Source organism: Camelus bactrianus, chromosome X (assembly GCF_048773025.1).
Source record: "Camelus bactrianus isolate YW-2024 breed Bactrian camel chromosome X, ASM4877302v1, whole genome shotgun sequence".
Taxonomy (NCBI): domain Eukaryota; kingdom Metazoa; phylum Chordata; class Mammalia; order Artiodactyla; family Camelidae; genus Camelus; species Camelus bactrianus.
This window is the reverse complement of record NC_133575.1, coordinates 110,492,181-110,515,723: the sequence shown is the minus strand read 5'-3', so window position 1 is coordinate 110,515,723 and position 23,543 is coordinate 110,492,181. Positions and strand designations below refer to the sequence as shown.

The 23,543-nt window shown below is 41.2% G+C and overlaps 1 protein-coding gene across 1 annotated transcript; it reads left to right on the top strand.

The window, feature by feature from the left end:
* Positions 1-19,705: 19,705 nt before the first annotated feature.
* On the top strand, positions 19,706-23,330 carry LOC105067085 (putative MAGE domain-containing protein MAGEA13P). Its single transcript, XM_045514891.2, has 3 exons — positions 19,706-19,807; positions 20,429-20,512; positions 21,808-23,330. Exon 3 carries the CDS (start codon positions 21,848-21,850, stop codon positions 22,904-22,906), a length of 1,059 nt encoding a protein of 352 aa, XP_045370847.2. The 5' UTR covers positions 19,706-19,807; positions 20,429-20,512; positions 21,808-21,847; the 3' UTR covers positions 22,907-23,330.
* Positions 23,331-23,543: the final 213 nt, after the last annotated feature.

Genomic DNA, 23,543 nt, shown 5'->3' with positions numbered 1-23,543 from the left:
TATCTTGTAAGAAGCTTAACAAAATACACTTTCATTCTCTCCATTCATTGTGCTATTGTTTTCATATCTTTTACTATAACACGTATAAAGTCTTCAGAACATTATTATTAATTTTTGTTTTAAGAAGTTAATCTTATTTTAAATTTTTAACTAAGAGATAATTTAACTAAGAGTAAAATTCACCCTTTTTAGAGTACAATGCTGTGAGTTTTAACTGATGCAGATAATTATGTAACCACCACCCACCACCACCATCACCACCACTACAGTCAAGATAAAGACCACTTCTAGTACCCTCCAAATTTCCCTTGTCCCTTGGTAGTCGGCCATTTCCTTTCCTTCCTAGTCACTTGCAACCACCAGTCTGTCTTCTGTCCTTATAATTTTTTCCATATAAATGGACTCATAAGTAAGTAGCCTTTCTGATCTGGCTCTTTTACTTAACTTGAAAAACATCCCTGTACTTGTATTTATCAATAGTCTGTTCCTTTTTATTGCTGAGTAATATTCCATCCTATGGATGTACCATTTGTATACTGGTTTACCAGCTGAATGGCATTTGGGTTGTTTCCCGTTTGGGGCTATTATTAATAGAGCCACTATAAACAATGACATGTATAGTTTTGAGTGAACAAAAATTTACATTTTACTTGAGAATTATTTAGGAATGGGATTACAGAGTTTTATGGTATGTATATATATTATTAGTAATGAAAAAAATTTCCCAAAATGACTTTACCATTTTGCATTCTCATGAGCAATTTATGAGTTCAAGTTTCTCTCTTTTCTTGACAGAAGTTGGTGTTTTCAGTTAATTTGTTTCTTTTACCCATTCTAAAAAATGTGAAGACACAATTATGTACTTAATTTGCATACCCCTAATGACTAATGATTTTAATCAATTTTTATGTGTTTACTAGTCATCTGTATATCTTAGGTCAATTAGTTGCTATTCAAATATTTCACATTTTTATTGTTTTTTTTCTTATTAATGACTTTTGAGAGTTCTTATATATATTCTGGATATAATATTTTATCATATATATCACATATATAATATATATTTGCATAACCACCACCACATAAAGATATAGAACTATTCCATAACCATAAAGGAACTCTCTCCCTAATACCAACACCTTGTAATTGTATTCCTTTCCCATAACCCCTTGCAACTACTGATTTGTTTCCCATGTCTATAGTTCTGTCAATTTGAGAATGATATATACATGGAATCATAAAGTATGTATCTTTTTGAGATTAGCCTTTTTTTTAACTTTGGCATGCACTTGAGATTCATCCAAATTGTTATGTATATTAATATTTCCTTCCATTTTATTGATGAGTAGTATTACTGGTATGGATGTACCATAGTTTAACCTTTTACCCACTGAAGGACAACTAGCTTGTTTACATTTTTGGTTATTACAAATAAAGTTTCTATGAAAGTTCATGTAAAAGTTTTTATGTGAACACAAACTTTCATTTCTCTAGAATAAATGTCCAGGAGTGTAACTTCCAGGTCAAATGGTAGTTGCATGTTTACAGCATGTTGTATAAGAAAGTGCCAAGCTGTTTTCCAGGATAACTGTACCATTTTATATTCTCACCAGCAATGTATGAATGATCCAGTTTCTCTGCATCCTTGCCAGCTTATTGCGTTATCAGTTTTTTAAAAAATTCTAGCCATTCTGACAGATATGGAGAGATTAGAACTCCTTATAGCTTTAATTTGCATTTCCCTAATGGCTAATGATGCTGAACATCTTCTCATGTGCTTATCTGCCATTTCTGTCACTTCTTTGGCCAAGTTTTTGTCCAAGTCTTTCAATGCTCTTGACCATTTTCTAATTGGAGTGTCTGTCTGTTTTTATTTGCTGATTTTATAGAGTTCTTCATAAGTGTTTATCCTTCCTCTTAGTTTCCATACAATTATATGTATTTGGGTTTTGCACATGTAAAATTATTTCATATTTAGGCATTAAGGTAAAATGAATTTAGTCCAAATTTGAGAAATATTCATTTTCTTATGGCTTTGTTCTAGAAATGTGATTTTTTTTTACATTTTTCTATGTATGTTTGGTTTTCTACAAATATGCCAGTATGTAAATTTAGAAGTATCTCTGCGTGTGTAATTCATAATCATGTATGTATCCATGGAAAATCTTCTACTTGTTTTGCTCTCTCAGAAGGACTATTTCTGAGAAATAATTTTAATAAAGGAAATGCAGGAGTGTCGACTATTGACTTACAGAATAGAGAGGGTTTCTTGGTAAGACAACCAATCAAAAATCTGTCAAGTATTGTATTGTTATTATGAAGCTGAATCTATGCATTTTATATATCCAAGGCTAAATTTTTATTAATGTTTAATTATGGAGCATCTATAAATAGGAAAGATTATTATTATGTATTAAATTACTACATTTAGAACTTTGAAAAAAGTTCAGTCAAAAAATCGTAGACTGTACTGATGCTATTGCTGTAATTGCAAGTTGGAGCAGACATTTATCAATACTATATGGAACTGCTGTGTTCAAACGTTTGGGGATGAGATTACGGAAAGAATCAATATCAGTCTTAGTATTGATCTACATAGAAGAATAAACTATGCATCTTTAGGTGTATCAGTATAATTAAAAATAGACCCAAGTCTGCAGAAAAAATTGATGTCTACATTATATATTACAAACTGGAAATCTATCTTCCATTTTAGTCACGCTGGATCTTCAGAACTGAATAGCCCTTCAATGACAAATGGAATTGGAGACTGGTAAGAAGGAAAAATACTTCAGCATTTCTCTTGCTCTACCTTGACTGAGGACAAATCCTGAAAGTCCTATACAGTAGTGCTAAGAATATGACCTTGAAATTCATAGAGCTCTGGATCAGAATTCAGATCCTAGCTTCAGGTTATAATTCTCGGCAACTAAAAGTTTTTCAGCTTTACTTTTCTCATCTGTACACTGGGTAACATATCTAATTTGGAAGAGTATTGTAAGGGTTAGATAATATAATGTTTGTAACTGTTTCTATCTGCATTGTTGCATGTAGCTTGTTAGTTCATTTCAACTGTTGTATAGTATCCTGCATTTTGAATAAATTCAGTGCCTTCCTCTACTCTTGCACTCTTTTGTGTCTAGTTTCGTTTGCCCTATATTACACAGTTTGATATTCATTCATGTTGCTGCACGTAGTTCTTTTCTCTTAGTTATGTTATATTCCATTATATGACTATCTTACAATGTATGTATTCATTCTACTATTGTTGCATCCATGACTTGTTTCCAATTTTTGACTATTGTAAATAGCGCCTATACATTCTTGAAGATGTATTTCAGTGCTTCTGAACACATTTCTTTGGGATATATACATGAGATTGGAATTGCTGAGCCATAAGTAATGCATATGTTCAGCATTAATAGATATTTTTAAACAATTTTACATATTTATTGTAATGATACATAATCATATAACTCATGAAACGTCTTGTTGTTGTACATCTTGATCAACATTCAATATTGTTATTTTGTTTATCTGTCTGGTATCTATATAGTGGTACTATATCAAGGGCTTAATTTGCATTTCTGTTATGACAAGTGTGGTTGTGCACTTTTTCATGTATTTATTGTCCATTTGTATATTCTTTTGACTCAAGGGCCTGTTAAAGTATATTGCTTATAGTTTTGTATCTGTCTTAATACTGTATACAAATGTTTTATATATTCTGGATACAAGGGAAAAAGATGTTTGTGAAAAAAAAAAAAAACCCAACGAAGTCTCCGGCTTCCATCTTGAGCATTCTCACTTGCGCTCTCTCTTAGATCTCTTATTTTGGGAGAATCTAGCCTCCCCATCATGGGGCAGCCCCGTGAAGAGCCTCCTGTAGTAAGAAATTGAGGCCTCTGAACAATCATAAAAATACCTTTGTCAATGGATCTCTCCTTTCCCCATTAAAAAAAAAAAAGTCTCATGACAGAGGCACTCAGTTAAGCTTTGCCCAAATTCCTGACCCACAGAACATGAGCTATTAAATGTCTGTTGTTTTAATCTGCTATATTTTTGGTAATTTGTTACGCAGCAATAGACAAATAATATAGGCACACAAGAAATGAAAGTTGGAAGATTTTCTGTTCCTATTCCTAAATCATGAAGAAGGAAAAAGTGAGAGCTAGAGCCAGGGATTATGGATGCTTGACTTGAGCTATAAGTTTAAAGAGATCCTGTCATTGCTAGAATGCCAGCCCTGAGGCAGGGAGTTAGTGGCCTTTATTTCTTCCTGCCCTCCTATCTCCTGCCAGTGCCACCTACTGGCTAAACCCAATAATAAGCCAGAGAGGCCAGAGAGTTGAAATGATACAGATGTGAGGAACAGAGTAGGGAACAGAAGGGCAGAGGATGGATGCAGTTGGAGAAAAGCCAGCACTGGCCCCAGATTCACAATGCACTGAAACGTGGCCGTGTGTTCAAATGGAAGAGATAGGGACGTCCCATCATAAAAAAGCGTGAGAAAACAGAAAGAAATAGCTTATTGCAAAACCTCTTATTGAAGCCTTTTCCTGCATACTTTCTGCCTGTCATTTATTTGTTTTGTTATTAAAAATTAATTTGGAAGGCCAAAAAATAGACTTTTCTTGAATAATCTCTATCTGTAAACCTACATTACATAATAGAAAATGTTCCAAAATTAAAATCTGTTCTGAAAAAAAAATTAAAAGAATACTCTTTGAAGAGTATTCTCTAGCATAAGTGGGAAAGTCTTGAATTGACTTTGTGATAAAGCTTCATTTGAATTTCAGAGACTTATAACATTTCTCATTTAGCAACAGGAAGCATGTGATTTTTGCCAAAATTTCAAAAAAAAAAAATTGCTGTTTGCAAACAATTTTTCTTACTAACCTAAAGTGATGCGAGTACTCAAAAAGTTTTACAAATGAAATAATGCTCTTCATTCTTTGCGGTTGTACTTATAACAGGATAAAATGGGAAGAAACTTAAAAATTAAACAATAGTAGTATTTAAAAATAAATGTTGGCTAAAAAGAGCCTATTAGAAGCAGAAGCGGATGCCCTAACACAGAGTAAATGCAGCAGAGCGGTGCAGACGCAGGCCTGAGCGCAGTGGGCTGTGAAGGGAGTGGGGACTGAAGAAGGACAGCAAACAAATGAAGGTGACTCTTTTATAGACCTGGGTTTTGCACACGAGGAAAGATCACGTAGGACGTAAGTGGGAAAGTAAGCATTTTTGTTTTTAGGAAAAGAACCTTAAATTTTTTAATATAATGGTAAAGAGACAGTCATAGATAAAGAAGAAGGGGGAAACTGAGTTGGCAAGACTCCCATGTGGGTATGAAAGGGTGGGGTTAAGAGAGAAAAAGGAGACAGTGTCTGTGAAAAGGACGAAAAGAGACCAAAGTGGCGGGCAGCCACTGTGGACTTCCTTTACAGCAGTTCTGGAGGAGCAGCTTAGGCCTCAGAGTGGAGAAGGAAAGCATTAAAAGAAAATATTTTGCTGAATTCATGAAACAGAAGGACAAAGGGCCAAAGAGTGGAGGGTAATAATAAGACAGTCAGTGAAATGATGGATTGTATGTCTAGAGTAGGTGAGGAAGTGAGGGTGGGAGGACAGGAGAAGACGTTATTTAGGGAAAAAAGGCGATGTCTAGTACAGACACACTGAGGATAAAGTATAAAGAACTGGAAAGTTAAGCACTTATACATGATGTAGTGAACCGGCATTTCAGATTTGGGGAGGATAATCTGTTCTAAGCGATGAGAAGGATTCAGTTGTGAACATGTGCTGTTCTGATGGATGATCTATAGAGAAACAGATGATGGGTGGAGTGAAGGAGTTCAAATAAGTGGAAACCAGGGTGTTGCACAGGCTTTCCAAGTGGATACCGAATTCCTTGAATAATGGCAAAGCTTAAGGTAAGGAGGGAAACAGAGAGTAAATGACTGGTCTTCAGAAGACAGGAAGCAATGGCCAGGATGTTGGTAGATGAGCATAGCAAGGATAAAGAATGATACTACCAGATGGTGCTAGCAAAGTAGTAGCTGTTTTACATTTACTCAGTTAAACAGCTTTTACTGAGCTCCACAACAAGGACAGACACCGGGGAGACAATCTGTGTAAGACACTCACTAGCCGCTGACGATCTTGGGGACTAGTAATCAGGCTATATTTTAGGAAAAGCTTCCATTGCACAAATACAGAAGCAAAATTATTTGAAGGCAGCAGTGTAAAATGCCAACCTCATATCCCATTTACACACAAGAGATCACCAGAGAAAGAAAAAGAACCAGAACAAGAAAGAAGAAACTACACTGTCCTGAAGGAAAACCAGGAATCATTCTGGGGACAGACAGGTTGTAAATGGAAGAGTTTCAACAAGAGTCCCAAAAGATGCAAGGAAGTAACCTCAGAAAGCTGTGAGGATAAAACAACATGATATGTGTGTGTCAGCGACCTTCAGTCACAATAATGCTGCAGAACAACCAGAAGACCCGGTGGCTAGGATTCGTCCACGTGACTCACTAGTTCGCAGGGGTCAGCTGAACCAGGCTGCGCTTGGCTCATCTTGGCTAGGCTCACTCATGACTGGGAGTCAGACGGCTGTGGCTGACCTAGAATTTTTTCAGGGGAAATGACTGAGATGACACAACTGCTTTCCATGTAACTAGCCTGGGCATGTTCTCAAGCAAACCCAATAGAACTTTTCAAACCTCTGCTTGTGTTATATTTGCAAACTTCAAATTGGCCAAAACACATCACAGGTCCAATCTCAGGGTCAAAGTCGGAGGGTACTAAAAGAAACAGCTTATCAGTCAACTTCCTTGATTAAAGACAGTTGGTAATGAAATTCATTGGGCATTTAAGAAACCTTGACTCTCATTTGCCATGGATTCATAGTATGACCTTGGAAAATGGCTTTCATGCTTAGAGTCTCATTTTACCCTGGCAATAGAGTTATATATGTTATATAGAGAGAACTTTCTTCAAGTTTTGTGTGTGTGCGATATGATTGTGACTTTATGATCTCAGGAAAGGAGAATGAACAGAGATTGTGCAAGGAATGTATTTTGCTAAGAGATCAAATGTAGGGTCTGGTCCTTTAACTGATCAGCAATGAGTGACCAAAGGAATATCTTTAATGTTTTTGAACTACTGTTACTGCAGTTTGTGTCATTTAGAAAGAAAAGCAACTGAGTAAATAAGAAGACCAGGCAAGTTTCACTCCTGGTATGAAGGAGTGATATTCTAACCAACAGATCCTCCCATAAATAACATTTATAAAGCCTGGATAAATTATTTTAAAAAATAACTACAGAGTGCTCTGGAGATCAAAGAGGGGCATGCAGGTTTTGGAGGGGAGTCAAAACTTGGAGCAAGCAATTGGCATGGAGTAAATACCCTGTGTACATGTGTGTGTGCATGTGTGTGCATGTGCACACACACTACCCTGAGGGTGAGTGTAGTGACTAAAACTCCAAAATAAACTTTTCTGCATGAAAGAAGCAGGGAAGAAGCCTGGGACCAGCAAGTTGCTGGATACCTAAGAGAACTAGGCGAACACTAGGGAAGGTGAAACCCTAACTATGTTTTATAAACTCAAGTCTTGGGATGAATCCTGAGTCACATGTACCTCATATAAAGTAAAAGCAATTTGCAGTTGTGCTTTAAAGAACTAGACCGGGATCTGAGTTCACTAAAGACATGATAGTCTGCAGCAGAGTCTAACCAATTAAAACGGCTGAAATTAAAGTTTTATTAATTTTGTATTAATAAAGCCAAGAAATGGTGAGTATGTGGAGTAACTCTTGAATATAGTTGTAGAAAGTGATAAGTGATTTGGCTATTTTAGAAAATGCTTTTTCATTTTTTAAAACCTCAAACATAAAACACATATTGAAACATGACCCAGCCACCTCACTCCTAGAACAGGAAGCTTAAGGCACATAGAAAGACCAGTATGTGAATGTTGATAGCAGTTTCATTTGGTTTTCTTATCAGTGTATTTTGAATTTTTTAAATTGAAGTATAGTTGCTTTACAATGTTGCATCAGTTTCTGGTGTACAGCATGTTTCAGTCACATATACACATGTTCCTTTTCATACTCTTTTTCATTATAGGTTACTACAAGATATTGATTATAGTTCCCTGTGCAACACAGTAAAAAATTGTTATCTATTTTATACATAGGAGTTAGTATCTGCAGACTCAAAATCCCAATTTACTACTTCCCAGCCCCTTCCCCCCGGGTAACCATAAGTTGGTTTTCTATGTCAGTGAGTGTGATTCTGTTTTGTATATATATTCATTTGTATTATTTTTAGATTCCACATGTAAGTAATATCATATAGTATGTCCTTCTCTGTCTGACTTACTTCACTAAGCATAATATTCTCTAGGTCCACCCATGTTGCTGCAAATGGCATTATTTTATTCTTTTTTATGGCTGAGTAGTATTCCATTGTATAAATATATCACAACTTCTTTATCCAGTCATCTGTCATTGGACATTTAGGTTTTTTTCCGTATCTTAACTATTGTAAATAGGATAACAGCTTTATTTGTGATAGTAGTTTTATTCATAGTAGCCAAAAAGTCAAAGCAACTCAAATGCCCATCAGTTGATGAGTGGATAAATAAAATGTGGTATATCCCTATGAACTACTGATACAATGCTATAGACATTGCTCCCTTGCCACTAGGCAACACAGCCCCTGTGTCATTCACTCCTCAGAGGTCCCATGGGAAACAGGTGAAGCTAGTCTTAAGCTGAATCCACATCTTTGCTACACTTCATTCCTCAACCTAGCCGCTTCCCTCACTTACTTACAGGTACTTCCTGAGAGCACTCCATCATTAAATCATTTGCCCAAGAATATCCTTCTCATGCTCCCTCAAGAAACACATGCTAAGACAATTGGTATCACTAATGTTCCTAGGAAGCAGATTGTAAGAGGGGATACAGAGTTTGGCCACTGGCAAAATCACTGGTTGTAGGCTGCGTATTACTATTCCCTGGAGTGTGGTGGTAATACAGTTAAGCTATTCACCTGTGGCGAACTAAGACGAGGTACAGGTGAAAGGGAATGTATTGACATATGCAATCTCTCTGGCATTTAACAGAACAGGAAGAAATTGTGATAACAACTGTGAAATTGGGTGGCCATTGTTCAGTAGCAGTCATACTTTGCAAAGAAAAAATAACAGGTTCAGTTCAATTGATCCCCAATTCAAAGCAAAGCGTACGATGCTCTTTAGCAGTGTTTAAAGAGACTCATCTCCTGCTACCACAGGTTTGACTGAGTTGAAGATCAGACCCTGGACTTCATTGCTGGAGTAGCACAATTTCAGAAAAACGTCGAATGGATTCTTATGCGTGGCACGTGTCCTGTGCCAAAGTCAGAGCCCTAAAAGGGGAGGAGTTGGAAGCTGGAATATGGAATAGTGATACTTGCATAAAGGAATTTGAGAACCTTGAACCTCTAGATTTTCTTAAACCCTCAGCCTACAGAAATGGTTCGCTGCTGCATCCAAGAAGAGCACCTCACTTGCCTTTTTATTGTGCAGAGGGCCTTTATACCACACAGAGGACTAGTGTGATACATGCTCTCTTTAGACCTGTGCCCACCAGACCAATACCTATGTTCAAATCTCAGCATGACCCCTAGAACTAATGAGCATAACAAGGTTGCAGGATACAAGGTCAACAGATAAAAGTCAAACAATTTCTGAAAGTGGGTACACCATTTTACATTCCCACCAGCAGTGCAAGAGGTTTTAAGCTGTTCCACATCCATGCTAACACTTGTTATTTTTCCATTTAAAAAAATAATACACATAGTGGGTGTGAAGTAGTATCTCATTGTGGTTTTGATTGAATTGCCCTGACTAGTGATGTTGAGCATCTTTCATGTGCTTATTGGCCATTTGTACATCTTCACTAGATAAGTATCTATTCAAGCCTTTTGCCCATTTTTATTTGGGTTAGAGGCATGCTTTGTTTTATTGGGCTTCGCAGATAATACAGGGTTTGGGGGAGGATTCTGTTTGTGTTTTACAAATTGAAGTTTTCCAGCAACCCAGTATTGTCAGGTGATAGCATTTTTTTAGCAATAAAGTATTTTTTAATAAAGGTATGTACATTGTTTAGACATAATTCTACTGCTTTCTTAATAGTCTACAATATAGTGTAACCATAACTCATATGCACTGAGAAACCAGAAAATTTGGTATGCCTCACTTTATTGCGCTGGTCGCTTTACCGCAGTGGTCTGGAACTGAACGCACAGAATCTCAGAGGTATGCCTGTGTTTGTCTTTTTATTGTTGAGTTGTAAGAGTTCTTTATACACTCTGGGTAATAGACCCTTATCAGATATATACATAATTTGCAAATATTTTCTCCCATTAGGTGGGTTGTCTTTTCATTTTCTTGAAAATGTCCTTTGATGCACAAAATTTCTCAATTTGATGAAGTCAAATTTCCTTTTTTTTATTGTAGTTTTGGTGTCTAATCTAAAAAGCATGACTATATCCAAGGTCATGAAGGTTTATAGCTATGTTTTTCTTTTAAAGGTTTAATACTTTTAACTCTTACATTTAGGCCTGGGGACCATTTTCATTTTGAGTTAATTTTTATATATGTTGTGAGATTGGGGTACAAAGTCTTCTTTTGCACATGATTTTTAAGTTACTTCAGTACCATTTGTTGAAAAGGGTATTCTTTCTACATTGAATTGTCTTGGTAACCTTCTTGAAAAATCAGTTGATCCGAGATGTACATGTGTATCTCTGTACTCTAAATTCTTTTCCATTGATCTACACATCTATCCTTCTGCCAATACTACACCGTCTTGATTATTGCACCTTTGTTGTTGAAACTGGGAAGTATGTGTCCTTCTACTTGCTTCCTCTTTTTCAGGATTTTTTGGCTATTCTGGGCCCCTTGAATTTCCACATGCATTTTAGAACCAGCTTGTTAATTTCTACAAAAATGTCAGTTAGGATTTTGATAACAATTAGATTGAATCTGTTGATCAATTTGAGTATTCCCAGCTTAACAATATTAAGTTTTCTAATCAACGAACACAGGATAACTTTATTTAGGTCTTTTTTAATTTCTCTCAATAATGTTTTGTAAATTTAAGTGTCCAAGTCTTATATCTTTTAAAAAAAATTCCTAATATTTTGGGTTTTGATACTATAGTAAATAGAAATGATTTTTTTTAATTTTTATTCTTCATTGCTAGTTTATAGAAATACAGTTGATGTATGTATCTGAAATCTCATTAGCCCTAGTAGTTTGTGTGTGTGTGTGTGGGGGGGATTCCATAGGACTTTCTTACATACATTCTTGTGTCAGCTATGAACATAGAAGATATTTTTACTTCTGTCCAATCTGAATGGCTTTTGTACTCTTGCCTACTCACCCTGGCTAAACCTTCAGTACAATGTTAACTATAGGGGTGAAGGCACACTTTCTATTTTCTTCCTGACCTTAGAGGAAAAGCTGTAAGTCTTTCAACAAGTAAATATGGTGTTAGCTGTGGATTTTTTGTAGATACCCTTTATCAGGTTTAAGATAATCGCATTTGCAAATATAATCAATTACTAAAGAAAAATTAGGAACAAGTTAAATAAACTTGTACAAAATTCAGATGAAGAGGTTTTAATATAAGGGAACATAACATGTTCCCTCAGGATAACCAAACCGTGGACAGGGAAATGTTTCCACATACACAGGAATTTTAGCTAATCAAGGAAGAAGGAATACGAGAATGAGCATTCTGTGACCCCGAATGGATTGATGAAGGTGATAATCATAGACTGTTAACATCAACACAGAGAAATAACCAGGCATTACATAGCTCCTAATGGAAGTACAGCACATCATCTACAAGGCGGTCTTCCAGAAGGGAGAAAGCAAACAACTTTTCTAAGGCATACCCCAAAAAAGGTAGAGGGGAAATTATGCAACTCACTTTCCCCAGCCAGCTCTCCTTGAGTCAGAAACCAAATGAGGACATTGCTCCCCCTCCACACCCACAAAAAGAACACTTGAGCCAAGCTCGTTCACATAGGAGTAAATATCTTAAAGTAGCATGGTCAACAGAGCAGTGAATTAAGTGAGCAAATGGGCTGTGCCCAAGAAATGAAAATATGATTTCACATTAGAAAATACTTTCAATTGCAATTCCCTACATTAACAAATTAGAGGAGGGAAAAAACACTTGATTGTACCAACGGGTGCAGGAAAAGCCTTTGAAATAAATTCAACATGAGTTCATGGTAAACACTGCTGGCAAACTAAGAATAGAAGGAAAACTTGCTTTTCCTAAATTCTACAGCAAACATAGTTGTGAAATTAGAAGCATTGTCATTAAAGTCAGAAACAAGACAGACACTCTCACCTCTACTGTTCAAAACTGCACTGCAATACAAATCCAGACATATGGATATCAAAATAAATAAGATACATAAATGCTGAAAAGAAAGATATACTGTTTTTGGTAACAATATCATCTTCCTAGAAAATTAAAAGGAATAGGTGTGTGTGAATACAAATATTCAAAAAAATTAAGGCCTTCAGAAAAGATAGTGTATGGGAGGTCCATATAGCAAAATCAAGAGCCTTGCCACACAAAAGCAATGACTAATAAGAACATGTAATAACAAACCATCCCATTCACAGCAGCAACACAATGCAAAAGTCACCTAAGAGGAATTACAAATCACAAAAGCATATGCTATAGGGAGGCAGGTGAATATAAAAGTTTACTGATAGATTCAGACTTTTTAAAAAGTCCCAAATAAATAGGAGTGTACCATATGCACTGAGGTGAAACAAAATATTGGAAAGATATCAATTCTCCTTGAGTTATTTACAGATTTCGTGCCTTACCTGTAGTTGCGGAAATGACAATCAAGTTTGGACCGCTGTCTTGCATGCCCAAAATCAAGCCTGGAGAACTACAGAAGGGAGAATAAAAGCAAATAAACAATGGTGTCTTAGTCTCCTAGGGCTGCTGTATTAACTACCATGAACTGAGTGACTTAAGCAACAGAACATTTATTCTCTTACAGTTCTGGAAGGCCAGATGCCCAAAATCAGTTTCACTGGGCTGAAATCAGATGCCGGCAAGACAGCACTCCCTCGGGAGACTCTGGGGGAAAACCCATTCCTTACCTCTTCCGCTTCCGGTAGCTGCCGGCGCGCCTTGGCTTGTGGAGACTTGCCTGGGATCTGCAAGGTCAGCCTCTCCGAGTAGCTCTTCTGCCTCCCTCCTGTAAGGCTACATGTGATTGCATTTGGGGCCCACCTGGATAATTCAGACTAATCCCTCATCAAAAGATTCTTAATCCTATCTGTAAAGACCCTTTTCCCAAAGACGGCCGCATTTACAGTTTCTAGGGACTGGGGTATGACACCTTGGGGAGGGCCATTTTTCAGCCTACAAAAAATATCAACAACCAAATCTAAACAAGAAAACACAAGAAAGCCCTGGGGAGAAGGAAGAATTGGTACTTGGTGGGACAGTGGGAGGGGGCAGGCAACTTTGGGAGGGTCCTTGGCCTGAAATAGATGGCAGAATAAGGTACAGGGTATAGGTGGGAGGAACAGTTTTAAACTTCTGCCCCTGCTTCATTGAAGAAATCTGAGGCATCCTCTCAGACCACAGGTGCCAGTGGGCCCAGGCTAGTACCATATATCAGGAAAGATTACGTTGATCGATGCAGTATGACTCCAGAAGCCGTGTTAATCACCACCTGAAACCACTTTTGTGAGTAAGCCTGGCCTTTAAAAAAATCTTTTAAGAGAACTTTTTAAATGTCCTAAAAATGGAATAGCATACTTAAGGGTGAACCACACGTACACACATGCTTGGTAGAGACATAAAATGTATTTCTTAATATCAAGGAGGCTTAAGAAAAATGGAAATGACTATACTGGACAATGCAATGTTAGATAACCTCAGAAGAGCAGAAACTCCCTAAATCACGCTGCTCAGCCACTTCCGTGTAGAAAATAAACGTTTAGAACAAAGTGTTTCCGAAGTGTATCTCTGGCAGGTGAAGAGACCCATAGGAAGGTGAGCTTCTTTCCTGAATCTCCACCATCCATCACCGGCGCCTGCTCTCCCCTCTAGCATCTAGCCAGGGAACCAAAACCTTTCTCCAAAAGATCTGCAGCTGGGTAAATGCTCACAGCTGGCAGAAAAGGAATCTCCCAGAGAGCATTTAATCGAGGAGCCAGCTGAGAGCTCTCAAGAGCGAGGACTGAGGCGTGTCCACCCTCCACAGAACTAGTTTGGACCCCCCAGAATCCCACCCCTGATGTGGGCCCTGGGGGACTGCTGGCAGGTCTAGGAGGTTAGGCACCGCCCCTCTCATTTCCAACTCTGGGAACCCCGAGGTGACCACCGTGATTAGAGGGAGGCAGGCTTGGGTTCACAGAAGGAGAGGGCTCTGGCAGCTCCAGGGGTCAGAGTGCTGATACTGGCGGACGACTGAACTGACCTTCCAGATGGACCAGAATGGGCCTCAGCCCCGTCTGAGCCTGCTTTCAGCCCTTGGAGGCCCTATGCAGGGTCCTTGCGTGATAGAGAATAATCTTGGTTTTGTTGGAAGTTTACAGGGCCACCAAGACCTGGCCCACGTGGACAGCTGCAAGAACAAAGAATGCCTGCAGCAAGAAGATTGCAACAATCAACCGCACCCCCTCCCTTGTTTTTTTGTATGAAAGGAGCCTGTATTCTGACTAGAGCAGGATGGTTCTCCAAGACGTCAGTCTGCCATCCTCTAGGTCTGCCAGCTTACCGAATAAAGTTGCTACTCCTTGCCCCAGCACCTTGTCTCCCGATTTATTGGCCTGTCCTGCAGTGAGCAGAATGAATTTCGACTCAGCAACAATTTTGGTGAAGCCAGCCAGGAGCCTTGCTGCTCGTGGCCAGCCGACCCCGTTTGGGGACTTTTCAGGTGAGGCCCTAGCAGCCGCCAGGACCACTTGTCTTGAGGATTTTCCTGTCAAAATTCCCTGAAGCGGTGCCGGCTGCCCCAGTGCTTGGCAGTTGGAGCAAAGAATTGACACTTGGGGGCAGAAGGGCTCCATACAGTAGGGTGAGGCGCTCTGGTGTGTACAGCCAGGAGCTTCATCCCTCTCCATTCAGGCTTTTCCTCTGGAGCGAGCCAGTTGTTTTAGTGGGGCGCCCTGTTGGTGACAGGAAGTAGTTGCTGGCCTTTCACCCGATTTGCGAACTGGTTCGTTTGTTTCTTTGGATGTTGGCATTTGTGTGTGTCGTCTGTGTTTTGTTTGTCTTATATTCATGTCTTAGAAAAAAAAAGGGGAACGTTTCAACTATCCCTAAAGAAGGTTCTTTGAGGCACATTTTGAATAAGTGGTCTGATTACATACAGCTCTGAACCCACGCCTAAGGGAAAGATGGCTTCAGTTTTGTGTTTAGTCATGTGATACTTTGTGTTTTTGGTACTGGGGTTTGTTTGCACCTTTTGTGTCCTATTGTTCTTAAACTTATAGATATGGGAAATACTCCATCTGTCCCTAAGGAAAGCCCTTTGGGGCGTGTCTTAAATAAATGGGAAAATACAACAGTGAGCCTGTGACTAAGAAAAAGATGGCATTTCACTTTAATGTACACTTAAGGCTCTAGGCAACACTGGCCTGAAAATCGGTTGTTAAATTACTAAGCCATTCTCCAGTTAGAACTGTTTTGCCAGAGAAAAGGTAAATGGGAAGAAATACCATATATACAAGCCTTTCTGAAATCCCATAATGAGGAAGGTAATGACTGACAGGGCCTGGGACTCTTAGCCATTTTAAAGACCTGTATAACAACAGCCACCCAAGAGCCTTAGGTACAGCTGACAGTGGGGTCTCAACTAGTGGACTTTCTAACTTCTAACTTCTAAACTTCTGTCCCCGTACGAATGACTCAACTGCTGTTATCACCTCTGGAATGCTAATTTTGAGAAAGGGAGTAATTTGGAAACAAAGAGAAATCTTAGATGTCTTCCATAGAAGTTAGCAAACTGTTTAGTTATCTAGATAGGCAACTTTGATTGGTTCCATCTGCCAGAAACCCAATTTGAATCCAACCTCTTGTAACTGATGAGTCTTACATTGTTGTACCTGATTCATGGCTAAAAGTTTGAAATGGGAACTATGAGGTCTCTGTGTTTGTGTGTTCGTACATACCTATATGTGTGTTGTAGATATGTGGCATTGCCAAAGTTAATTTGTAAAAGAGCTCTATTTAAGTGGCTTAAAAAAATTAAATGCTTATATAAATACTCAGGAATTAAAAAAAAACAAAAACTGGCCAGAATGAAAATCGGGTTTGTGTGATCTAAAAAAAATATTCAGTACTGAATTGATACTTGGTATTTGAAGCTAGCTTAAGCCTATTGGTTTGATTAAGATAGACATGTCTTTAGATTCATTCATCTTAAACATAAAACTATTATTGTACTTAGGTTTAATAGAAGTCCAGTAAGACCTTGTCATATCTGTTACAAATCCGTCAGCAAGAAAAATAATAACTTGATATAATACTCTTGTAAGTAACTTAAATGCAAATGAGAAAGAGCCTATATGATCAAATAATCAGACTTAATTTGTGGACAAATTAATCTTGATTCAGCCATATTTGATAAAAATGAGGGTAACTTTAGAGAAAGAAAGATTATATTTTAGTAGATATTAAATTCTAGTTTTGTTAATTGAGGTCTATGTTTACTAAGACTGACTTCCCAGATCATTCCTTGCTGCTATGTTACATTGCTGCAGTTTAATTGAATCATTAAAAGGACACTCTACATTCGTTTCTGAAGCTCATTAATCTATCCTTGGATGAAGATCCAATGCCCCATCACCTGCAACCGGAGGATTATACATACTGGAACAGATGTGAGTTAAAGAACTATCTTCAGCCTGAATGGAAGGACCCTTTATCAGGTACTCTTAACTAGACCATGCACAGTGAAAGCTAAAAGAAATTGACTTTTGGATTAATTTCCAGTCAGAAAGAGCCCCTGTATTGGACTGGCCTATAGAGGACTGCTCACCTTAAAACAATGCTCAAATGGAGAAAAAGCTACCAGGCCAGGATGAGCAGAAGACATCTGAGGTAGACAGCTGACCGAAGACACCGGACCAGGCCTGTATACTAGTTACTTTGATGACTGCTCATATCTTTGCTTATGAACAATGCCTATATAACATTTTCCTTAAAGATAAGGATTGGTACAGAACAGACTAAGTCAGATGACCTGGGGATACCCTGAGCCACACCTAATGAAAGTTCTTGGCTTAAATTCTACTTATGACCTTACTAATACTGCTAACTATATTATTTGTATTTTGCCTGTTTTACAAAATTGTTGCTTTTTGCATTACCAAATACATGACTGAGCCTCTGATAAAATAATGACTAGGCAACTTGAAACAGCAGACCAGCTATATACTTCTGTATGAGACCAATGATTGTAATAGTGAGACTCTAGATATGGGAAGAAGTAACAAGAGGGAATATTCTCCTGGATCATAACAGGCTAGTAAGACAGGTGGTTCAGAGACATTTTTGCTACTGTTAATAAAGGCTAGTCCCATAATAGCACATTGACTGGCCTGTCAATAAAATCCTTGCCTGACCTAGGAATAAGCATTCCTAGCACCGTGGGACAAAATGGTCATGCCAAACCATGGTCAAATTTATGATCATGAGGGCCCTCGCCATCTGCCTCTACAAGGATTGGATCACATTGGCACTTGCTGTCTACCTCTGCTTGGATCAAATCACGCTGCAGCCGCTGACTTCCAACACACCCTGAAAGGAGTTCAGGGTGGAAATCAGGAATGAGGTGCTCTGTGCTCTGGGAAAACAGGCTGAACAGGCCTTCAGATAGATATTTTCAGGAAAAGATTTTATGAGCCCAAATTCTTGCATCTCCTCATATCTGAAAAAGCACTAAAATCATTAATGGTAACATCAGCTTTGGCCATTAAAGATAGAAATGCATTTGAAAATGGAATAACTGTAGTTCAGACACCCAAGGTAAAACTAGGTAACCAGTGTAGATGTGATTTCAGACAAGTTTCTGTATTGCTGAGAACCTGAGTTTTCTGAGTGGTGTCAAAATTAGAATGTCACCAGCCATTTTCAAAGCAGTGCCTGCTGGCAACTTGTAGCTACAACCTTATGGGTTTAAGTTCTCCTCTTATAGTTATTGAGTTTCTGCATTCATACTGCCTGCTGTACTTTTATACCAGATAAAGCCAGGAACATCATAACTGCCCTGGAGAACATAAAACAACCAATACATAATGTAGGGGATTCAGATGCATATGTGTGAAAAGTTATAGCCCAAGTTAACACCTGGTTTTCTGGTCTCTTTTCATAGATACCCCAAGCTCTCAAATCCATTCTTAAGGGAATCCTACAGTTTCTATTATCACTTCTGTTAACAGAAGTTGGTATGTATCTAATATTTAAACTGTTTTCCATTGTGTAATGTGCAGGAAAAGAGCAGCTGAGGCTCTTTCTGAGCCCCCAGCCACATGGCAAGATCAGGTTCACCCATTCCATTTCAAGGGCCCCCAAATGATGCCTCCGTTCAGCAGGAACACGATGCCCATCTCCCTATTTCCATAGAAATGGAATGAGAGAAACTGACAGTGTGGATTTTTAAGGAGGATTAATAAAATGGCTGCACTTAGGCTAACAGATTGCTTATTCTTATGCTTGCCCTTAAAACATTCAACTGACCTGATTGACCAGTTGCTACTCACAGTTCCAGGCCCACTGTTAAAACTAAAGCTATTGCTCTTACTGTTTCTACTTTATTCCAGTCATCAAAGCTATAATCATGCTTGGTCTCTGAGTCCATCTCCAGGGAGAAGGTCACAGGTCTTTAACCTTACAAAATAGCCTGAATTACCAAGAACCCATACTTTGGGTCTTATAAGATAAAGAGATGGAAGGAGTGACAACCACTAGCCTCTATAGAACTAGTCGCCTGGAGGCATCATGACGCCATTCTAAGTCTTTTGATGAACTGAATAGCACAAGAATCTAGTGTAATTATGGTACAGTGGGAAAAAATTAACAGTAATAAACATGTATTGGAAACTGGAACCAAAACTTCAAGTTCAACAAAGCACCAAGGAGTTTTATCAGAATCAAATAGTTGTAAAGAAAAGAAAAAAAGAAAAGAAAAAGAGAGAGAGATTATACTACTGACTAAAGATGCCCAGGAGTGCTCCCTGACCAAGGCTGATCAATTCCATTCCATAATGACCCCCTCATTGCCCCTTTTCAGCAGGAAGTAGCCAGAGCGGTCATCGCCCCTTTTCCCACAAGACTGTGGATTGGACATTGACAGTGGAGAACTGTAATAGAGAATAACCTTTGTTTTGTTGGATGTTTATAGGGACACCACGACTTGGCCCACGTGGACAGCTGCAAGAACAAAGAATGCCTGCAGCAAGAAGATTGCAACAATCAACCACACCCCCTCCCTTGTTTTTTTTATATGAAAGGAGCCTGTATTCTGACCTGAGCAGGATGGTTCTCCAAGACATTCGTCAGCTATCCTCTTGGTATGCCAGCTTTCTGAATAAAGTCGCTATTCCTTGCCCCAACACCTCGTCTCCCAATTTATTGGCCTGTCTTGCAGGGAGCAGAACAAGTCTGGACTCGGTAACACTTGGATGTAGCGCTTCTTGGCTTCAGCCTTGGGAAGTTGAAGATGAGGCTGCAACCCAGGTGACTCGACTCAGGTCAGCAAAGGGAGGATTCCCAGACCGTGACAGTCCTCAATGTGAGGCTTCTGAAGAGACCTCCCACCACTGTTAAACAGAGGGGGGTTCCCTCCGACGCCGGCCTTTTCTATCTGCCATATGAGGCCCCAGATATGGTTGACAGACAACCCCCCCAACTCCACCCCCCCAACTCATTGTCTCAAGGCAATGGTGCCCTTGACCTGCAGGACAAATCCTCAGGCCAGCAGAAGGAAGGTGTCCCAGGCTCTGTCTGGAGTAAATACGAAACCATTGAGGAGGACTGAGATACCCCCACCTTAGAACCAGAGGGGTCTGCACAGAAATTCACCCCCACCAAGGCTGTCAGCCCGAGAGACCAAGGGAAGGGCTGGAAGGATAATCGCCCTCTCCCAACTTCTGGATCAGGGATCTCAGGGAGATGAGAAGCTGGGTGTGAAGGGGCAAGCAGCAGGCAGCAGGCGAAGGCCCTGCCTCTGCTAGGCCTAAAAGCAAGGACTCCAAAGTACCACGGAAGGGAGTTCCCCCAGCCGCTAGCTAGCGCCCTGCCGCCCTTGCTGTCAACCAGGAGGTGCTACAGGCAGGGTTCCCGGATGTGACGTCTCTCTACTTCCGCTTTAGGAGTCTGAAGGAGGGGAGGCGTCGTCGTTGGGGTGTGGCCCGTGCCAGCAGAAGGAGGAGTCCCAGGTGCCGCTAGACTTCAAGGTGAGGCCCCTGAGGGACAACTGAGGCGATTTTTTTTGGCAGACAGAGAGGACCCCGCGGAAATCTGGCTCTAGTTGTGGGGCAGAGGCACCTCCCTCGAGCCTCCACACGTCCTTGGCGGGGGTCTCAGGGAGGTTGGTTCCACGGCCTGAGGGACGGAGGATGCAGGTGGCCTAAACTCTGTCAGGAGGACCTGTGACTACACTGAGGAGGGCTGAGGGGGGCCTCACTCGGAGGGAGGGCGCCCACAGAAAGCTGCCTGCTGCTGCTCCCCGGCCTGGCATCTCTTTCGTTTTGTCTCACGGAGGTCTGAGGGGACGTCAAGCGGGGGCAGGGGAAGGGTGGGCTGAGAAACTGCCCAGTGTAAAGGCGGGTACCCTGTAGGAGTTCTGAGGGTCCCCCCACCCCAGAAGAGATGGGCCCAGTCCCTGTGCCATAGCTGAGAGGCAGTTAGCAGAGGTGGCCATTGTGACAGGTCTCACTCCACCATGGTGGGGGTGGGGGGATGGTTCCCCTCAGGGAGGCAAGGCTTCAATCTGGGGATGCAAAGTCTGGTCAGCTGAGGTGGGGTTTGGAGCGGGCCCTGTCAGGAGTAGAGATCAGTCACATAGTGGGCCCTCCTCCCCTAGATAAACAGGCCCCCACTGAAGCCCGCACAGCCCCTGCCAGCAGCCCCGGGAGGCCCCGGGCCAGTGTCAGATGCGATGCCCCCTCACTTCCTCCTCAGGGGAGAGTCTGGGGATGTCAGCGGAGTGATGGGGCCCAGATCCTGACAGGAAAGGTCAGGACTCTGAAGGGGCACTGAGGGAACCATTCACACCGGCACAGTTGGGACATCACACACCGCTCCTGTCAACACTGGGGGACCCACGACTGTGCCTGTAGTTTGCATCCTGAGGGGTTTGATTCTTATAGGAGCTATAGGAGCCGGGAGGTGAGAGCCTTGGTCTGAGGCACGTGTTCTCAGGCTAGCATGTCAGAGAAGGCCCAGGCTATACCAGAAGTCAGAGAGAGGTGTACACCCCGAATGTCTACCGAGGGCCCCACCCACCCCAGAACAGAGAGAATCCACAGCGTTGGACCCTTCCCAGCCTCCTCTCAGCCCTCGAGTCCTCGGGCTACACCCTGAGGAACTACGTCACTTCCTCTTTCAGTTCTTAGGCCAACCAGGGGGATAGGAGCCCTGTGACGCCCGGAAACACCCCAAAAGAGGGAACCTGCAAGTGGCCTTAGTCACAGCCATCCTGGGGGAGTTTCTCAGCTGAAGCTGCTGACACTCTCCCTCTCTTCCCCAGGTCCCCAGCCTCCTGCTGGCTGTCGCCAACACAGGCCATCATGTCTCTCAATCAGAAGAGTAAGCACTGCAAGCCTGAGGAAGATGTTCAGGCCCCGAAAGAGGCACAGAGCCTGGAAGGTGTGCAGGCTCCCATGGGTGAGGAGGAAGAAGCCGCCGCCGCCGCCACCTCTGCCCCCTCCTCCTCCTCTCTCACTCCCGTGATCCCAGGCCCCCCAGAGGAGGTGCCTGCCACTGGAGCTCTGCAGCCTCTCCAGGGCCCTCCGAGAGCCTGCCTCTCACCCACTGCCACCACAGCCACTCCATCGAGTCAGTCCGATGAGAGTCCCAGAAGCCAAGAAGAGGAGGGGCCGAGCACCTCCCAGGCGACACTAGATCCCGAAGTGCTAAACATGAGGGTGGCCAAGTTGGTGGAGTACCTGAGTGTCAAATACATAACAAAGGAGCCAGTCACCGAGGCAGAGATGCTGATGAACGTCATCAAAGAGGACAAGGACCACTTCCCTGTGATCTTCAAGAAAGTCTGTGAGTGCATGGAGGTCGTCCTTGGCATTGAAGTAAAGGAAGTGGACCCCGCCAGCCACACCTATGCCATCGTCAGAGCACTAGACCTCACCTACGACGGGATGCTGAGCGATGACCAGGGCTTGCCCAAGACCGGCTTCCTGATACTTCTCCTGGGGATGATCTTCATGGAGGGCAACTGTGTCCCCGAGGAGAAACTCTGGGATATGCTGAGCATGATGAGGGTGTATCCCGGGCAGGAGGATTTGGTCTACGGGGAGCCCAGGAAGCTCGCCACCCAAGAGCTAGTGAAGGAACAATATCTGGAGTACCGGCAGGTGCCCAACAGTGATCCCCCCAGCTACGAATTCCTGTGGGGTCCAAGGGCCCATGCGGAAACCAGCAAGATGAAAATCCTGAAGTTTTTTGCCAGGCTCAGTGGGACCGACCTCACTTCCTTGCCATCCTGGTATGAGGAAGCTTTGAGAGATGAGGAAGAGAGAGCCCAGGCCAGCGCTGCCTCCGGGGATGATACTCCTGCCGTGGCCTCTGCAAGTTCCAGTACCACGTCCAGCAGCCCCTCCCGCCCTGAGTGAAGTCGGAAGCAGATTCTTCGCCCTTCATTTGAAGACAACAGCCGAAGTTCAGAGTAGTGGAGGGCCAGGGTGGGGCTAGAGGGAGCACTGCAGAGCATCTTTGTGTTCCTCTTGGTTATGGGTAATTTAGACATTTATCTTTCGTTGTTGTTTTCTCAAATATTGTTCCGTATAATAGAAAGTTTAATTAGCACCAGAATCGAAGCTTATGAATGACAGGGTTCACACATTTATAGCTGCTTATCACATTTAAAAATAAGAGTTTCATACAACGTTGTAAAATGATTATAAAGCAATAAAAAATGTTTAAAAAAAAGAGTTTCATTATTTTGCAAAACAAATTGAGAACCTCTCCATCTTTCTCTGTGATCTGGAACAAGATGACACGGCATTAGAATAGGAATTTTCCTGGAAATGTGAGAGAGCCCAGCCCTAAAACTGAGGGGCTCAAGGAATAGAGGAGAAATGTAAAGATCGCTAACTCTTAGACACACTTCTCTCTCTTAGTCTGCTGTTATGTAAGATTAAACGATATATATGTTAAATGACATAGACCTAGATACACTTGGCTTATTCAAGAATGTAAGAGAAATAAAGTCTTAGAAGAAGTCTCTCTCACTGGCTCACTGATTCGCCA